Source organism: Poecilia reticulata, chromosome 10, assembly GCF_904066995.2.
Source record: "Poecilia reticulata chromosome 10, P_reticulata-male-v2, whole genome shotgun sequence".
NCBI classification, from domain to species: domain Eukaryota; kingdom Metazoa; phylum Chordata; class Actinopteri; order Cyprinodontiformes; family Poeciliidae; genus Poecilia; species Poecilia reticulata.
The window spans coordinates 29,462,177-29,478,587 of record NC_088839.1 but is presented as its reverse complement, the minus strand read 5'-3'; the positions used below and the strand labels follow the sequence as shown (position 1 = coordinate 29,478,587).

The following is a 16,411-nucleotide window of genomic DNA, read 5'->3' as shown; positions in this document are numbered from 1 at the left end:
GTAAATGTAGTTAGTTACTAACCGCCTCTGGAAATACCATATCCTTGTAGCTATACATGCGTACTTTTTTTAAATAAAACTATTTACAATATAAGGGTGCAATTGTCTAACTTAGGAGTCAGATGGACAGCAGGCTGATGGCTTGTTGGAAGAAACTTTTGGTCATTTTCTGTTTTTTGTTCTTAGTGAGTTTCTTCCAGGACTCCGCGGTTTGAGCCCTCGTTAACTCTTGACCTGAAACGGTTTATAGAAATAAGTTTGATGCTTATAATGAGTGTTTAAAAGTAAATATTCATCAGACTTTCTTTAATGTCATATATCAGAATAAAATTATATTTTGTCAACAGAATTAAGTTGAGAGTTTCAGATACCACAAGGTTAAAAATGACTTGAATTTAACCTCAAATCTACAAAGTCATGCCACAGACTCCCCATGGTCAATATCTGTTCGACAAAACAATGGAAAAGCAACACGTATCAAATAAGGTTCAGCCATGATTTGCTTGCTTAAAGAGCTGCTTTACCAGCAATTTAATGAAGTAGTTTTCTTTGTATTTGTCTTTCTTTTTTTTTTTTTTTTTTTTGATCATTGGGAATAATTTTTGGTCCTCTAACTTTACCATGATGCTTCACTTAATTAATGTCTCTGTTTTGCTTTGCTGTTTTAAGGTCATTAAAGGGTCTGGTTTCTTTACAACTGTCTACTTACACTTTACAAAACTAATGAAATAATAATTATAAATAATTGAGCCTGAGGCAGTTCTATTGTTTATAAACGATAGCCTCTTGTCTGATTAAGAGCTTCCTTTGTTCTTTTAATAGTTTTTTCAAAATACACGTAATCTAATTTTTTTTTTCTTTTTGGTGATTTGTAATGTTTTGTGTCTTGCGGGTTGTTTGATGCGAGTTGAGTCTTAATTCTTGTAAATTGAGTTTCCCGTTTGGTACAATTAATGATGATTTACTGTTTTGGCCTCTACCAGCTTGGAACAGCAGAATTAAAAAGTTTGGTTCATAATTTACACATTTGTTCAAGCTCGGCCAGATTGGATGGAGCCACTTTCAAGTTTTGTCAGAGAATTTTAATCTCTGAAGTTCTGGACTTTCACTTTTCAGTAGTTTCTCTTTTCTGCTAAAGGACGGCGTCCCCCTCTATGATGTTGTCACCGTTCCATTGTGGGTGTGAGATCTACATGGGAATGTGAAGTGTTGGTATTTCACCACAAATAGCACTTTGCATGTAGACCACAAAGGTTAGTCTTGGCTAGTTGAGGTAGCCATGTCACGTTTGCAACTTTTACATGAAACACTGAACAGTGATTTGTTAGATGTTCTACATGTTCAGAGCTTGATGTATTATTATTGTAACTTTAGTTTCAACTTAAGATGAAAATCTTTATTATCCCTGAATATTGATCTCTAAATAGAAATAGTTGTGGCTTTAGAAAGAAATCCCCTTCTTGCCCTCCTTTAATCTGTATTTATCTGATCTTGTTAAGTGTCAGTTGGTTTTCAAGTCAAACGGAAGAAAAAGACTCATCAGTTTCATATCTGGAGTTGATGTTTAGCAGATTAAAAGCTGTGGTTTTCTAAATGAAAGTGTGACCCCAAATACAAACCGCTTCTTGCAGTTGGAGGAGCTTTGATAAGAACTCAAGAACCTGCATCTATTTTTAATGCAATCTTAAATATTAGTTGGAATCCAAAAATTAGAAAACCACAAATATTATTGATTTCATTTATTTAACAGGCACATTTTATGATATGTAACATCTTGTACTATACCACATCACACATTGTATAAATGTTAATAAATATATTCTTTAAGAACTACAAGATACATAACTTTTCCCTTCAGCATTGAAGGAAAAAAAAAGTTAGACCAGGCAAGTCCACTGGGGGGCATCAAAGCAGCTTTTTGAATGATACATTCTGTGTAGCTTCACTGAATTCATCACCACACCCCAAATAAATAAATAAATTAGATAGTTACAAGACTAATACATATTTGTTATGGTGAATTATATTCAGCGTAGTGTGTTCTCTGTGTTAAACTCTTATTCACGTCTGGGTCGTCATCCTCTCTCAGTCCATGCTCAGATTGGTTACGCCCTAAAGTTGACAGAAAATAAAATTCCACTTAATGTTTCAAATATGTGTTTTAGGTCAATTATTGTAGGAAAATAAATGCATATATATAAACTTTATTTGTGAAAAGTGCAATCAAACAAGATAATGATTTTACCTTTTGAAGAAGAGACTCTAGTTGGTTGAGAAACTCATCAACACTTTCTGAAGGATGTGCTTTGCATTCACTGCATGCGGGCTAAAGGGACAAAAAGCAGAAAATTAGCTCCTAATCCTCCACATTAGACACCAGTCATCATAAATACATATGAAAAATCTCATATCTTTGCTGCTCTTACCGTAGAATCTTTGGCACAAAACTGCAGCCCATTTATCTGTAAAAATGTAAAGAGATGTGTTGATTTTAGTTGTGAACATCCAAGCTACCATTACAGTGAGTCTGAACTTTAGTTTTCACCGAAGCAGATTTACTTACAGTGAACTTGTTTCTCAGGCTCCTGGATAGTTTAGTTTGTTGCGTGGATTGGCTGAATGTCAAGACGCCTTCCTCAAAGCACTTCAGAGCCGACAGACAACCACAGTCCTGCTGTAAAATGAAGAATTTAGGAAAAAAAATTAAGACTTTTTCCAGTTTGAATAGAAACATTTTAATATAAAAAAAATCAATAGCACATTTATAATACTTCATATTACACCAGCAATGGATTTGAGTTTTTTTATTTGTTTTATTTTTAGATTTTTTTTTGGCTCTAAAATCTGTTGATATTATGCACTTTAAAGATGATTACTCCCCCTGAAACCAGTTTAACTGAGTAAAGCCGAGACGTTAACTGATCTCTGAAGGTTGTTTTAATTGGCAGCACAGTTGCTATTCTTCTTTTACATATTTAAGACATTTCCTGCCATCACAATATTCAAAGTGCTTCCAAGAAAGCTTTTCTTTGTTTCATGTCAGATTTCTGAGTGTGATGCACCAATAGCACTTTTACCTAAAGCGAAACTTAACAAGATGATGCTTTCAATATTGTTATGATAATAAAGTTATGCGTAAAATACTTTCCCAAAAAGTTTAATAAAATTCTTTCTTCAACTATATATTTTTGGAACAATAATAATACTGCAAAATTCCAGCTATCCTGCCCGAAAGTTGTTTTTTTTTTTGTCTATTTTTCTTTTGTTTTTTGTATGACTGTTATAAGGTTAGAGCTAAATCCTTCCATGGAAAAACAAGAACAGCTAAAACTGTTTTAAAAATTTCCCATGTGGGACTGTTTCATTTGACTATAACACATGATGTTGGATTTTTAGTTTTTTCCATGACTGATTGGGGATTAGTAATTTAGCTAAATAAGTTTTCAAAAAAGATTTGGGTGTAAAGTTATAGTTTCTGTTAAGATAGCCTGTCTTCTCAGAACGTTTGGAGTTTGTGAGGTAGTGTGAGGAAGAACAGTGGTTTCAAAAGCTCTCAGCTTGATTACTCATCACATTTTACTCAGCGGAAGCTGTGAGAAAATGAAAAAGTGCTCTGAGCAAGCTCCTGAGTTGACTCACTGAAGAACATTTGGTTAACAAGAAGGAAGACTTCTTTGAATTTAAAAGTAATGCTGTTGATTTTTTTTTTGTAAGGTCAGAAAGTTAACTGTTGACTGAAATGCACATTCTTTATATTAAAATGCATTTATTTTAAATGGCATTTTGTTAAATATTTACAGAGTATTCGCTTGCTGTAGATATAGTCCACATTCTCTACAAAAACACTGGAAACCTTATAAATCTCCAAAAATTGCCCTTAATTTGAACTAACATAATTCTCGACCCTCCAAGCAAAGCTTGTTCTTAAAGAGTTACAGCTGATTGCCTGTGCTTATCAACTAGCACTAGTTATGACTTAACATATCACTTGATGTACACCTACAGTAACAATCATCTGACAATTACTAGCAACAGTGGGAGAGCAACAACAATGAGTAAGCAACCACATAATGTCAATATTAATTTAACAAAATAACTTTGCTTACCTCAATGTTCTTTGGTAGCATGTTCACCCTCTTCTCCGTCCTATCCATACTCTGCAAAGCACAGATGAAGAAGCATGTTTTAAGTAACAAAAACTATGCAAAATATATGCAAAGCAATGAAAGCAATGTTAGCTATACTGACCGTTATGGTCTCGTTAAATTTTCTGAGTTCAAACAGGGTTTCTCTTAGTTTTCTTATGGACGAGGTCCTCGTTGGGGCTGGCATTGCCAAAGTGCAGCAGCAGAGTGCTAAGAGGCAAAATGCAACCAGCTTCATTATGTCAGAAGTAGGAGTCAGATCACCAAAAGTTGCTCTATGAAAGATTTACTGGAAATGCAAAGAGTCCTGTTACTTACCTTTATATAGTTATCCCTGAGGACATAGGAAAACCACTCGCAGAGCTGGAAAACTGTAGAAACTAATTGTGTGTGAGTAATGAATTTTCTTTTCCACTGGCAACCACTACGTCGAGTCGAGAGTGTCGTCAAGCCGCGCGTGCGTGACGCCTATACATACAAGTGTGTCAATGCAATGTCACTTATGTGCACCTGACAGGAAACTACAGGGAGACGGCACTTCCCATTTTCACTTTGAATCAGTGGAGCCGTAGCCGTACGGTTTCATAGGTAGTCTTCGTAAGCGTGGTATTGTCAACCTGAATGCAGGTTCTTTATCTCGGCCACCTACACAAACAGAAAAAGCCTTTTGCCACAACAGGAAACCCATTTTAAGTTTTCATGTTGAACCGAAGGTAAGCAAGGACATCCAGCAGGCTTCGGGCATTAAGCAACCGATAGCATCTTACCAGATAGTGTGATGGTCTTCCTGCTGTATAACGACCATAAATGGAAGGAACTCCACTCTGGACCCTTAAGAAAAGACTAAAGACCACATCCAATTAAATTATATTCACTAAACTGACAACTAAGTGTTAATTTAACAATGAAAGTGTAAATATATAATAAATAAGCAGTGTAGGTGGAAATTAGTACAATGGCAATTGTTTTTCCAGCTTTTCTCAAATGATGTAACTCTTAACCATTCAATGGGTCGTGATTTTAGAAAAGCATTTAGTGTAGCCATTAAAATATAAAAACAGATGCTCTTGTGGTCTAAACCAGTAGTTCCCAAAGTTGAGGTCAGGATCTCCATTGGGGTCACAAAAATGTTAGTCTGAGGTCTTGAGATCCTCTTGATAAAAATGACCTAAAAACCAAAAATACCAATGAGAAACCATATGCATTTTATAAATAGTGTAAAATATATTAAAAAAAAACAAACAAAAAACATAACTTGAATAAGCAAAAGCAACATATTGGTTAATACATTGACCAATATGTACTGACCAATATGTTGCTTTTGACGGTTATTGGTGCTGATTCTGTTGGCATTGAACCACTTTTTAACCGACTCTGATAATTGTATGCTCAAACAAGAGTCCGGGTCATGAGCCTGTAGCATTTTAATTTTTGGGTCCGAAGTTGGAAGATTTGTGAATCCAAACGATTATTCAGCCAGTTGGACACTATTGGCTGAATAATAGTGTCCAGTTGGCTAGGAAATGAGATTCACAGGCAGTGCTGTGAATCTCATTCCTGTCCCATCAGTTACTGAGTGACAGGCATGGTACACCATGGACAGGTCACCAATCCATCAAAGAGCAATAGAAAAACACAAAACAACCATATGCATTAAGAGGAAGTTAGCTAACCTAACATTTGTGTTTCTTGCCTGTGGGAGGAAGGCGGAGCACCCAGAGAGAACCCACATATTTATAGGGAGAACATGCAAACTCTATGCAAACCAATCTTTTTGTTGCAGGACAACAGTGCCAACAACTTCACCACTGTGCTGCCCCAGGATTGATGTTGTCACATGGAATAAGTTGATGTCATCTGTTTAAATACAGGGAGCCTAGGGAAGGACCCATTGTTTGGTGTCCAACAGCTGACAGCTCCACTAACAGACTGATAGACATTACCGTCTTCATCTTGGTTTGAACAATAGCGAGAGCCAAGACTGACTGAACTGAAAATACCTGTTAAAACCAATCTGTTTGCTGGATTCGTTTAAGAGAATAAAAACTTAATGTCAACACCATTAATAACATAGCTCACCCTGCACTTAACTGGATTAACTGTCTGAAACCACATCATGCTGGTATAGAATGCAAGTAGGAAGAATAAGTGAGGCTTTTCAAACAGCTGTACTTGGTGCATTCATTTTTGACAAATATTTAAAACAACTCCCAATGATTTAAAGGTGTTTTATTCTCAACATGGTCACAATCCTATAATTTAATTTATGCATGCTGACACCAACCAAAACTCCAGTCAGTTCTTTACTTTTTACTTTTCAGATTTAAAACGTAAGAAAATCACATACATTTAAGAAATGGAAACAGACTCACCAGTTTAATAGATTACTGCTTAAAAAAATAAAAATGTTATTGTTTTTTTCTTCAAGGATTGTGATGCTGAAAATACACTGTAGCATAGATTTTTGTGTACCATTTCACACCTAAATAAGCAAGCATTTTAGTTTTCTTGTATTGCCATGAACATTAGTGCAATAGCAGAGTCTCATTTAATGTAAAATATTTAGTAGGGTTTGTACATTTTGAAGTTAAACTTACTGAAAATCAGTTCATTGTGTTTATCAGTGGCATCTGGATGTTATTTACTCTTTATTTCCATGAGATTGTTTCATGTTAGAATGACCCAGATTTACCTCAACATGCACAGCAACACATCTTTCACTTCTGGCAGCAGAACTGTAGATGTGAAGGAAAGCTGTCCCACAGCCCACTATGAGTGGTGTTGAAAATGTTGACAAAGGATTTGTTGTCCATACTCTGCAGCCAGAATGTCTGTTACAAGGTGGGGGAAGAAGAATATGTAAATATTTTCAGATGGGGAGAGCTTTCCTTGGCTACCATTGCTGTATATAGAAGATGCAACAAAAGTGATCAGTATGGAAATATCAGTGTAGGTATGATTGATTAAGGTCATCTGCTCCATTATACTATAATATTACACACCTTGGAAATTCAGCATGTCCGTCTGCATAACTAGCTGAGGGTTTCTGCCTTGTCAGAGGTAGCACACATGCGTTCTCTCCGCACATTATCTTCACAATCATCCTCCGCAACCAGACGAGAGGAAGCGAGAGTGACTGTCAGAGAGAAAACCCCTCTCGTCTATTCTCTGTCTGCGTTAGCGTAAAGGAACAGGTGGGTGGGGGCTTGGACAGGTCTGAGAGGTGCTTCTCCCTCAGTCTTCAGGCTTATCAGGAGTGCCTTCTGTGATGCACATTCAGAGAGGAAAATGTGTCTTCAGGTAGATTTCAGTTCAGAAGAATTTCCTCCTGGGGCTGCCATCAGCGAACCCCCCGTTACCCACCGTGTGTGTGTTTGTGTCTTTTTTTCTTCTTTTTACTAAGCACCTGTTAAATAAGAAAAGTGTGTGAAGAGTAAACATTTTGTTCAACGGAAAAAAGTCAAAATTGCCACAAAAAAAAAGGAAAACTGAATCGACGCAGATTGAAAATTTAACACTTTTTTTTTTATATATTTCATTTAGTTTATTAATATGATTTTCCTCATTAAAAGTTTCTGGACTCAAATATGAATTCTTTCTGATAAAAACATGATTTTGGCAACAACAACAATAAAAAAACTGTAATAATGCTACGTTAACATTTATATTTAAAATTTGAAAAAAGTGTATATTTCAGTATCCTGAAGTCAGGGACACTTGAAAATCTAACAATCACATTTTTGAAATAAAACATTGAGGTGTGAAACTTTCTAACTTTTGACGGTGGATGTAATCAGTTGTTCAATTTCTACTGTTGTATTTTTATATGCTGTAATATGCAAAGATTAGTTTAAAAACAAACTGATGAGCATTTATTGCTCACTGAAATATCAGATTCTTGCAGTAATAAAAGCATAAACAGTTAGCCAGTGTTGTGCAAACCTTAATGGATGTTTGTTTAAATGTAAAATATCTAAAGTTAAAGCCCAAGGTAATTCTAGAGATATCCAGTAGCTGTTCTACAGATGAAATTAAAATGAATACTAAGCTCCTTTTAAAATAGTAAAAATGTACTCTTTATATTTGTTACAAAAGAAGTGTTTAATCTGAATTTTTTTTTTAACTCGATTAAAAATGAAAAATTCACGTTCGAACATAAGCAGGGAGTGTGATTATCTGTTTTCAAACTTGGATATTTAGTGTGGAGAAATGTTCTCATCATAGGTGCCCCAGCTCTTTCCGTTGAACATATGTAAAAACGTCGTTGCCCTCGGTTACCTTTTTTTGTTACTAAATCTGTCAAAGGTGACATGTGACGCAGCGAGAGTTTTTGTGGTCAGCCGGAGTGTTAAACACAATGAAAAATGTGCGACTTGAAGAGAGGATCCAAGTAGCAACATCTTACACATAGGTAAAAAGTGAGAAATGTTTTTTACGTTTGCAAAACAAAGACAAAACACTTTAACCAACCTCTTCTTTTTGCCTTTGATGAAATCAACCGTGGAAACATGTTCAAAATTAGACACTGAAATTTTGAAGTGGGTGTTTTGTTTTTCTTTTAACAAACAAGAAAATGTCTGCAGTTTAATTTATCAAGTAAAAACCTCAATTCCAATTATAACAAGCATTTTATAATGCTTCTTTTTGCCTTTGATGAAATCAACCGTGGAAACCGTGGAACCATGTTCAAAATTAGACACTGAAATTTTGAAGTGGGTGTTTTGTTTTTCTTTTAACAAACAAGAAAATGTCTGCAGTTTAATTTATCAAGTAAAAACCTCAATTCCAATAACAAGTATTTTTTTTCCAATTTAATATTTAAATGATTGAATGAATTTTCCTGCCAATAATCGTCATGTATCTGCTGTTTTATTTACATTATGTCTTTATTTCATGGAATCAGAAATCAGTGACAGTATCTCAGCCACAGCTGTTGCTCATCGGTATCATAATTTTGTTTTTGTTTTGAGTTGACGTGGTCATACTGTACCTACACAAATTGTTTTTTTCTTTTTCTGTTTGTTGACGTTCAGCCCAGCAAAGCAAGTTTAAATCCCCCCTGAGTGTATTAACTTGTGGTGGAAATTAATTATTGTGTGTGTGAGTGATTTAAAATAAAATGCACTCAACATGTTAGGTAAAAATGAAGTACACAAACTCTGCTGTTACATTTGACCCATGTACTCGCACTTCAAATGATTTCAGTATCAGGGGGATTTGTTTACTAAATTATAATTATGTCGTTTACTTCCTCCTCCCACCTGCAGTAGTAGTATGACTTCTTACTCTGCGGTCTCCCCTTTGGCAACACTATGCATTTCCAGGTTGCGAGCAAGTGGGCGCAAGTTTGAAAGCTCGCATGCAGCACGTACACATGATGATGTGTAAGTCTGCACGTTATCAACTGGATTTTTAACATGCACAGAGGTTGTTAAATGCACAGATTTTTTTTTATTATAAAGCTTTTAATGTTGACACAAAACCAAGACATATATTTTTTCTCTGTCAGAAAATCCGACATGATTGATATTACCGTAAGCGTTCAGGAAGAACACACAGCAGGCGTGGGTGGGGGATCGCCTGCTCAGGTTTGTTCACCGGTACGACACCAGGGATGACATAGCTGAATTGTAAAATAAATAAATCACAATCATTGTTCAGTTCAAGGCTTTACCAAGACCAGTTTCAATCAAAATATAAGGATAGCAGACTCTTGTAACCTTTTTAAAGTGTCTATTGTTGTTTTATAAGAGTTGTAAAACAAAATGAGAGCGTTAAGTTCAAGGTGCTTCCCTATTACCAAATCTGCAACTGTTGTTTAGATGTTATCTTCACCAGAAAACTGTGTCAAACATGGAAGTTCACCTGTTTCCATTTTCTCCTTTTTTTATTGGCACATTCATTTTCCGCTGCCTTGTTTACAAAGGAAACAAGATTTACAAACGCAACAATAATCTCTTTGTCAGCAGTTCATGTTTAAAACTGCTGGAATCTGATAAAAAGACTCAGAAAAAATTTTCATTTCTCTTCTGAATGTGCAATTACGCCCACGTTTTCTTTTCTCAACCGCTATGCACATATGCTTTTTTTTTTTTTTTTTTTTGCAGAGATTCATTGGGTTTTATCACTTCAGTTGGCCCCATTTTTTAAGCTCAAAGTTCTTCCACGTTCAAAAACTCAAAATAGTATTGATACCTCTTGAATATTTCCATGTTTTCTTACATTACAGCCACAAATGTCTATGTAAAGAAAGTGGAAGTATTTTATATGCAAACACAAATTTGTGTTTCATGATTGTGAAAGTGTGCCGTGTGCTTATGTTCTTCTCCCAAAACACAAGAAAGTAAAAAAAAAAATTACCTGATACTAAAATGAGTGTCATTGCACTCATTTTAATAGTTCATTTATTTTGAAGTGTCTATCTGCCAAACGTGACATTGATTAATAGTCATTGGTCAACCAAGTATTATTCAATTCAGTTTATTTTCTTATAGTCAATTCATAACAAATGTGGTCTTGAGGCACTTTACAAAAAAAATAATTTAATTTCAATCACATCTTCATTCAAATGACCCAAAAATGCATTAAACTCAATTTAATATTCAAATAAAAAATTAAGGAAACCCAAAAAGTACCCACATTTTTTCTCAAGGAAAACAAACATATTTTAACTAAAACACAATTAAAAAGTATCCATCCAAGAAATTACTTAGACCTCCCATGGACTGTAAATTTTCAAAACTACAAAAAAAAATAAATAAATAAAATGTAAAAGCGCACACAAAGTTAATGCAACCACACTGAACTGCGCACAGAGTAAAAAACACTTTAGGTCTCTACTGTGGTCTCGACCACAGGAGTAAGATTTTTAAAAAACTAGTACTGAGTAACTAATCATGACATCTGATTTAACAAAAATGAATCAGACAAAAATTAGTTGTGTGCAAATTCTGGTATTTTAAAAAGTAAAATGTACTTTAAAGCTAATACAAATGAATAAAATAAAAACTTTAAGAGAAAGAACTGTTCATCAGACAACAGATAAAGTAACTTTAGAATAACAGCTTTTGTAGAAACAACAAGAAGTCTCACTTTAACATAAACTGTAGGTGTGTGTCTGGTGCATTTTTGGTAAAATATGTTCTTTATTTAGTGAAGTTACTCAGTGGATAGAGTATTCAGAAATTCTACTACAGTAGAAGTACCACTACTTCATAATAATATTACTCAAAAGTAAAAAGTACAATGTAATAAAGCAACTCCTGAAAGTATTTTTCTTTTCAAAAAGTTACTCGAGTAAATGTAACAATTAATTACCAAACACCTGATTATATCAAATTAGTTTATAGCACCTAAACCTGAAAAGATGCCTGTACTTCCATTAAATTTACATCTGTAATGCAGCACAGTACCTGAAAAGATGTGGACACATTTTTTTCCAACCTTAAAACTCTGATCTCTCTAAACGTTTAAATGTGATTGGTTAAGGGGTGGAAACAGATTTCTCTGACCTATGAAGTTTCTGTATTTTTTTAAGTCAGGTGTGCAACAGGAACTTGAGAAAGGTGGGGAAAATACATCTGAATAAAAAGATTGGATTGTCTACGCCTACGTCACATTAAAGCAACATCTTTAAAGATGTTCCAGCTTTTAAAAACATGTATTTTTCTTTTTGATTGTGTTAGATAAGAAAGAGGTTACAGAAAAGGGAAAAAACAAAACAAACCAAAAAAAGAACTCAAGACTTGATCCGTATCGTCAACATCTCAAAAACAAAGGAAGCATTGATAAGACTTCGACTTCTTCTAACATACAAGCCTCAACATTAGAAGATGTCTACTCTGAAACCTCAAACATTCAGACATAATTAAGTAATATTAATAAATCCTGTTAATTATAAAGGTTAATTTTTTGGGTTAAGATTAAAATTGCAAACATACCACTGCTGCAGTCAGTCCTTGCCTCTCCAAAGCGCAGTGACAGTTATTACTTTGTGTTGAACTTCTCATATTCACAGAGGGGACCCTGTAAATAGGTTGCCCACATACTGGTGACACATTCTTGACATTTAAGAGTTAATTGACTTTCTTTCATTTACCAGCAGTGACCAGACTTGCGGCGCTTTGCTGCTTTGGAAATTTATCATTTTATTGGAAAAAGAAAAAAAGCACAACAAGCGGCGGAGCAGTGGGAGTACTGAACGGGCCGTGTGATGTGAATGCTGTTGAACCACAACAGAAGGGGAATAACACCCGGCTGAGGGGCTGTGAAGATATTAAAGGCCATGAAACTGCCACTGTACAAAAACATCCAACTCCTATTGGAAAGTTTTGTTCTGAAATCAAACATCTGGTGAACAACAACAACAACTTCACCAAAATCAAGTCTCCTGTTGGCAAATCAAGCAACCTTTTGTCAATGCCTTGATCCGAGATAATTGTATTTATGTCTACATTTAAAAAGTATGTTAAAACTAATTATGAAGCAGATTGCAAGGGAAGAGGTTAAAAATGTAATTTAGCCAATCTGTTTTTAATCTGTTTTTACCTATTCATATTATTATGGTTAGGTTATGCGTTTATATAAACAATAAACATGGAGCCTCCTATGAGTCCGGCCAGAGCAGGGTAGTGTGGTTACCAGTTAAACTGAGAATTATGTCTCCTGTCTCCTATGTACTTAATAAGTAAGTTAATAATCCTGCAAAGATGTATACACAATCTACAGATGATGACAGAGTCCACAGCTTCCTACGGAAATACTAGGAGATCCGCTGCAGAAGAACCAACACTTTGTATTTATTTTTAAACTGGTTGATGTGTGAACATTGTTTTAGTTCCATTTTCAGTTCGTTCCATTGTTTGATCCCAGTTACAGTGATACAAACGCTTTTCATACTATAAACTATAAACAATGCACAATATTTTAATTTAAAAAATGAAGTCAGATTTCTGTAGAAAAGGGAGCTTCAAATCATCATACAGCTGAAACTTAAAATCTGCAAACATCCTAAATGCTGATTGCTTTCTACCATCTTTGTCTGGATTTTTTTTGTGTGTGTTCTCATTGAGACACGCGACATGGATCAGTTGTTCGGAAATCAAACATCTTGAGTTTTAAAAATGAGTGTTTCAAAATCTGCTTGTGAATTTAAAAAAAAAGTGGATGTTTGCATATTTAATATGAAACTGATTTAACACAAAAAGCATTGTTGATAAAAGATATCTTGTACTTTTAAAATATTTAAAATTGTGTATTCTTTTGAAAGGCAGCGACATTTTTTGTAAGATTATTTTCTTTGAATAAATATGAACTAGAGAAGGAAAACAAGGTTTGAACAATTCTTTTTGAATTTCATTGTCAAGGATAGCAAAGGACAACAAATGTCCCCCAGGCACATTTTGGACTCTCCTGCTCTACATCCTTAAGGTGCAGACTTGGATTCAGGTTACATTTAAGTCTCTAAATTAAAGCCTTCAGACGTGACTCAGCCTTGCATTTTAAAAACTACATTTAAACTTATAGCCTGAGTCAGTAGTTTCATTAACAATCATTAGCTACTCTAAATATGAGTGAAAGTAGGCCAGGATGTAAACTACAGACTAGAGCTCTTATTAGCGAATAACAGACGTTAATTATTAATTGTTTATAATGGTGTGTTTATGTTTGCTGTAGTTCCTCATGGATTTCTCTTAAACTGAACTCTGTGTTAAATTACTTTGGGTTGTTTGATACCTAAATCAACTTTACTTGCTCCTAAGCTACTGTCATTATAGACAAAAACATTTCTGGCTATTCAAAATAAAAGCACTTTCTGATGTTTTTTTTTTTTTTTTACATATATATAATTGAAGTCTCTCATAACAGTTTTAGGGTGTTGAGTTGTGAATTGTTTTTAAAGTTCATGTTAAAGAAGATCAAACTGTATATGATTTGAAATCCTAACCCATAAGAAAATGTTTCACTCAGAGATTTGGCTTGGTGAAAATGACTTGTAAACATGTCAATATTAAAATGCTGAATTTCCAATATATGCTTCAAACGGTTTGTTGATTCTTGGATGTCAGAAATCAGAAATAACTATATATCAAATGTTTATAATTTAAAATAACACCTGTATAAACCACTGCTACCCTTCTGAAACAGGAGTTCCAGCATAATCATTTTTCTTCATTCTTGGGTCTGCTCAAGAGCCACATCCTATGGGTAAGATATTGATTTCTTATTACCTCTCACAAAATCCCACTGTAAAAAAACAGTATTCATATCTGCAGAATAGCTACTTGCCTTCATAATATCAGGATGTGTATTACTGAGGCACCTTTTAGGTCCTTGGTCCACTCAAAGTGAGCTTCAGATCTGTGTTTCAGCTCTCACCTGTTGAGTGCAGCACTTTGAACTGCAACACAGTGGATGGATTTGAGTCATAGCAGGTTACATGATGCAAGCAAGTGAAAAACTGGCCTTTTGATATGGCTCACCTAAAGCAATTCCAAGTTTCATCTTAGCAGGTTCGTCTTGGCAATTTAGTTTGGCCCATAATAAATAAGCAGTGTAGAGTTCTTCAGCTTATTTTTAATTATCACTTCTTACGGCAAAGAGGTGTTTCAAATTAAATAAAATTCCATTTTTGGTACAGCTGGGTTCAGTTTTAAAACTGTAGGTTCAGCAACTAAGTAACAGAACATACCTTATGACATAAAGTAGGCTGAAAGATAGCAAAACATGTGAGATATTAATCAGTTATTAATATTTGTCTGTCTGGAAAAAGTTACTAAGCCATTTCTATGGCTTGAGGACTCCAGTAAAACACAGGGTGCCATTATCCACAGAAGTTTCCGGGCTACCAAAATTACCCCAAGATTCCAACTCATTCAGGAAGTCAGAAAAGAATCGAAAACACTTCCTACGCTTCTTAAAGATAATTGTTAGTGATTAAAAAGTAAGAAAGAGGCTGGTCAAAAATGGGATCTATGTAAGACATGTCCCCAGGCAAAAGAAAAAGCCCATAAAATCCAAAATACTTGGTTAAAAAACATCATAAATATTCTATGGATTGAGACAAAAGTGGCCTTCCATGACGGTTGTATTTAAAACTTAAAACATTTAATTAAAAAAACATGCTAGCAGCTAAATGTGGAGGTAGATGATCTGGGTCTGTTTTCTGCGTCAGGACCAGAACGGCCTGCAGGTCTTAATGGAAGCATGAATTCTGCTTTCTGCCTGAAAATCCTGAAGGATAATTTAATGTCATAAGTGACCTTAAGCATATTTGGATCTTGCAGAAAAATAAATCAGAAATTCACCTCTGAATGGCTTCAAAAATGTTATGAATGGCATAGTCAAAGTCTCAACCTAAATTGATTGAGTTTCTGTTGTATGACCTTTAAATCAATCTGTCATTCCTTCCAAGGATGCAACAGCCAGTTGTTGGGTTTAAAGAACCATTTGGCTTGTATAGCTTTATTCCCTTAATAAAAGAAATCGAAAATGAAAATGGAATTTTACTTTTCGTCATTTTGTGTTCAATAATCTGAAAGACTTCAAGTGAAACAAACGAAATCTTCAAAGGAATGTTTGAAAAATCCTTTTCGACCAAACCAGGCATAACAATATGAAATATCAATAACATTTCTTGTATGGAATGTTTTTCAAATGTTGGATTTCATATTGAGAGAGAACTTTTCAAATTTTCCACCTGAGGTTCTGTCGCAGTCTAGAACAGGTTATCACAACTTTCATAATCAGTGGCAAGCATCCTCAAAATAATAGACAGCCGTCTGACGGTTCGGAAAAACACGTCATTACATATCCTGTTTATTTAAAGAAGGTTCGATGTTTTGGACAAAAGCAGACTTCCGCTCCATGTTACAATTAATCAGCAGGAGCATCTTTCCTATAAGATGATCAAAAGATGTAGGTAAAACAGATCTCGTTCAGGCGACACCAAGTTCAGCTCAAAGCGTGAAGTGAGAGTCACTTTTACTGACTTACTCATCTCAAGTTCATTCTGCTGATTTCTATTTACAGTAAGATAATTCAAATTAGTCAACATCAACTTAGTCATGTCTGTCTGTCTGTCTGTCTGACCATCATTGGCACGCTGCGCTCTGCAAGTTGCACAACAGTGAATGCAATGCACTGAAATCACTTTCACTAAGATCTTCATGAGCTGCTATAACCTCCTTCTGCGTTGCACCACCTCCGTTTCGACAAGAAAGTTTATAAAAAAAAAAAAACTTCTCAAACTGACACTTTACAATTAG

The 16,411-nt window shown here is 34.8% G+C and overlaps 1 protein-coding gene across 3 annotated transcripts; it reads right to left on the bottom strand.

The window, feature by feature from the left end:
* Positions 1-1,647: 1,647 nt before the first annotated feature.
* LOC145553163 (uncharacterized) lies at positions 1,648-12,246 on the bottom strand. 3 transcript variants are annotated; one of them, XM_081611840.1, is made up of 10 exons: positions 12,086-12,246; positions 9,679-9,768; positions 6,838-7,551; positions 4,913-5,313; positions 4,249-4,790; positions 4,107-4,157; positions 2,564-2,674; positions 2,427-2,462; positions 2,246-2,326; positions 1,648-2,112 (listed from the first exon to the last, which is right to left on the bottom strand). In XM_081611840.1, the coding sequence occupies exons 5-10, from the start codon at positions 4,381-4,383 to the stop codon at positions 2,086-2,088; spliced, it is 441 nt and encodes a 146-aa protein (XP_081467966.1). In that variant the 5' UTR covers positions 4,384-4,790; positions 4,913-5,313; positions 6,838-7,551; positions 9,679-9,768; positions 12,086-12,246; the 3' UTR covers positions 1,648-2,085. The 3 variants fall into 3 exon arrangements, with proteins under 3 accessions (XP_081467966.1, XP_081467967.1, XP_081467965.1); XM_081611841.1 differs by having other exon boundaries at positions 4,249-4,355; positions 4,464-5,313; positions 12,086-12,245; XM_081611839.1 differs by having other exon boundaries at positions 4,249-5,313.
* Positions 12,247-16,411: the final 4,165 nt, after the last annotated feature.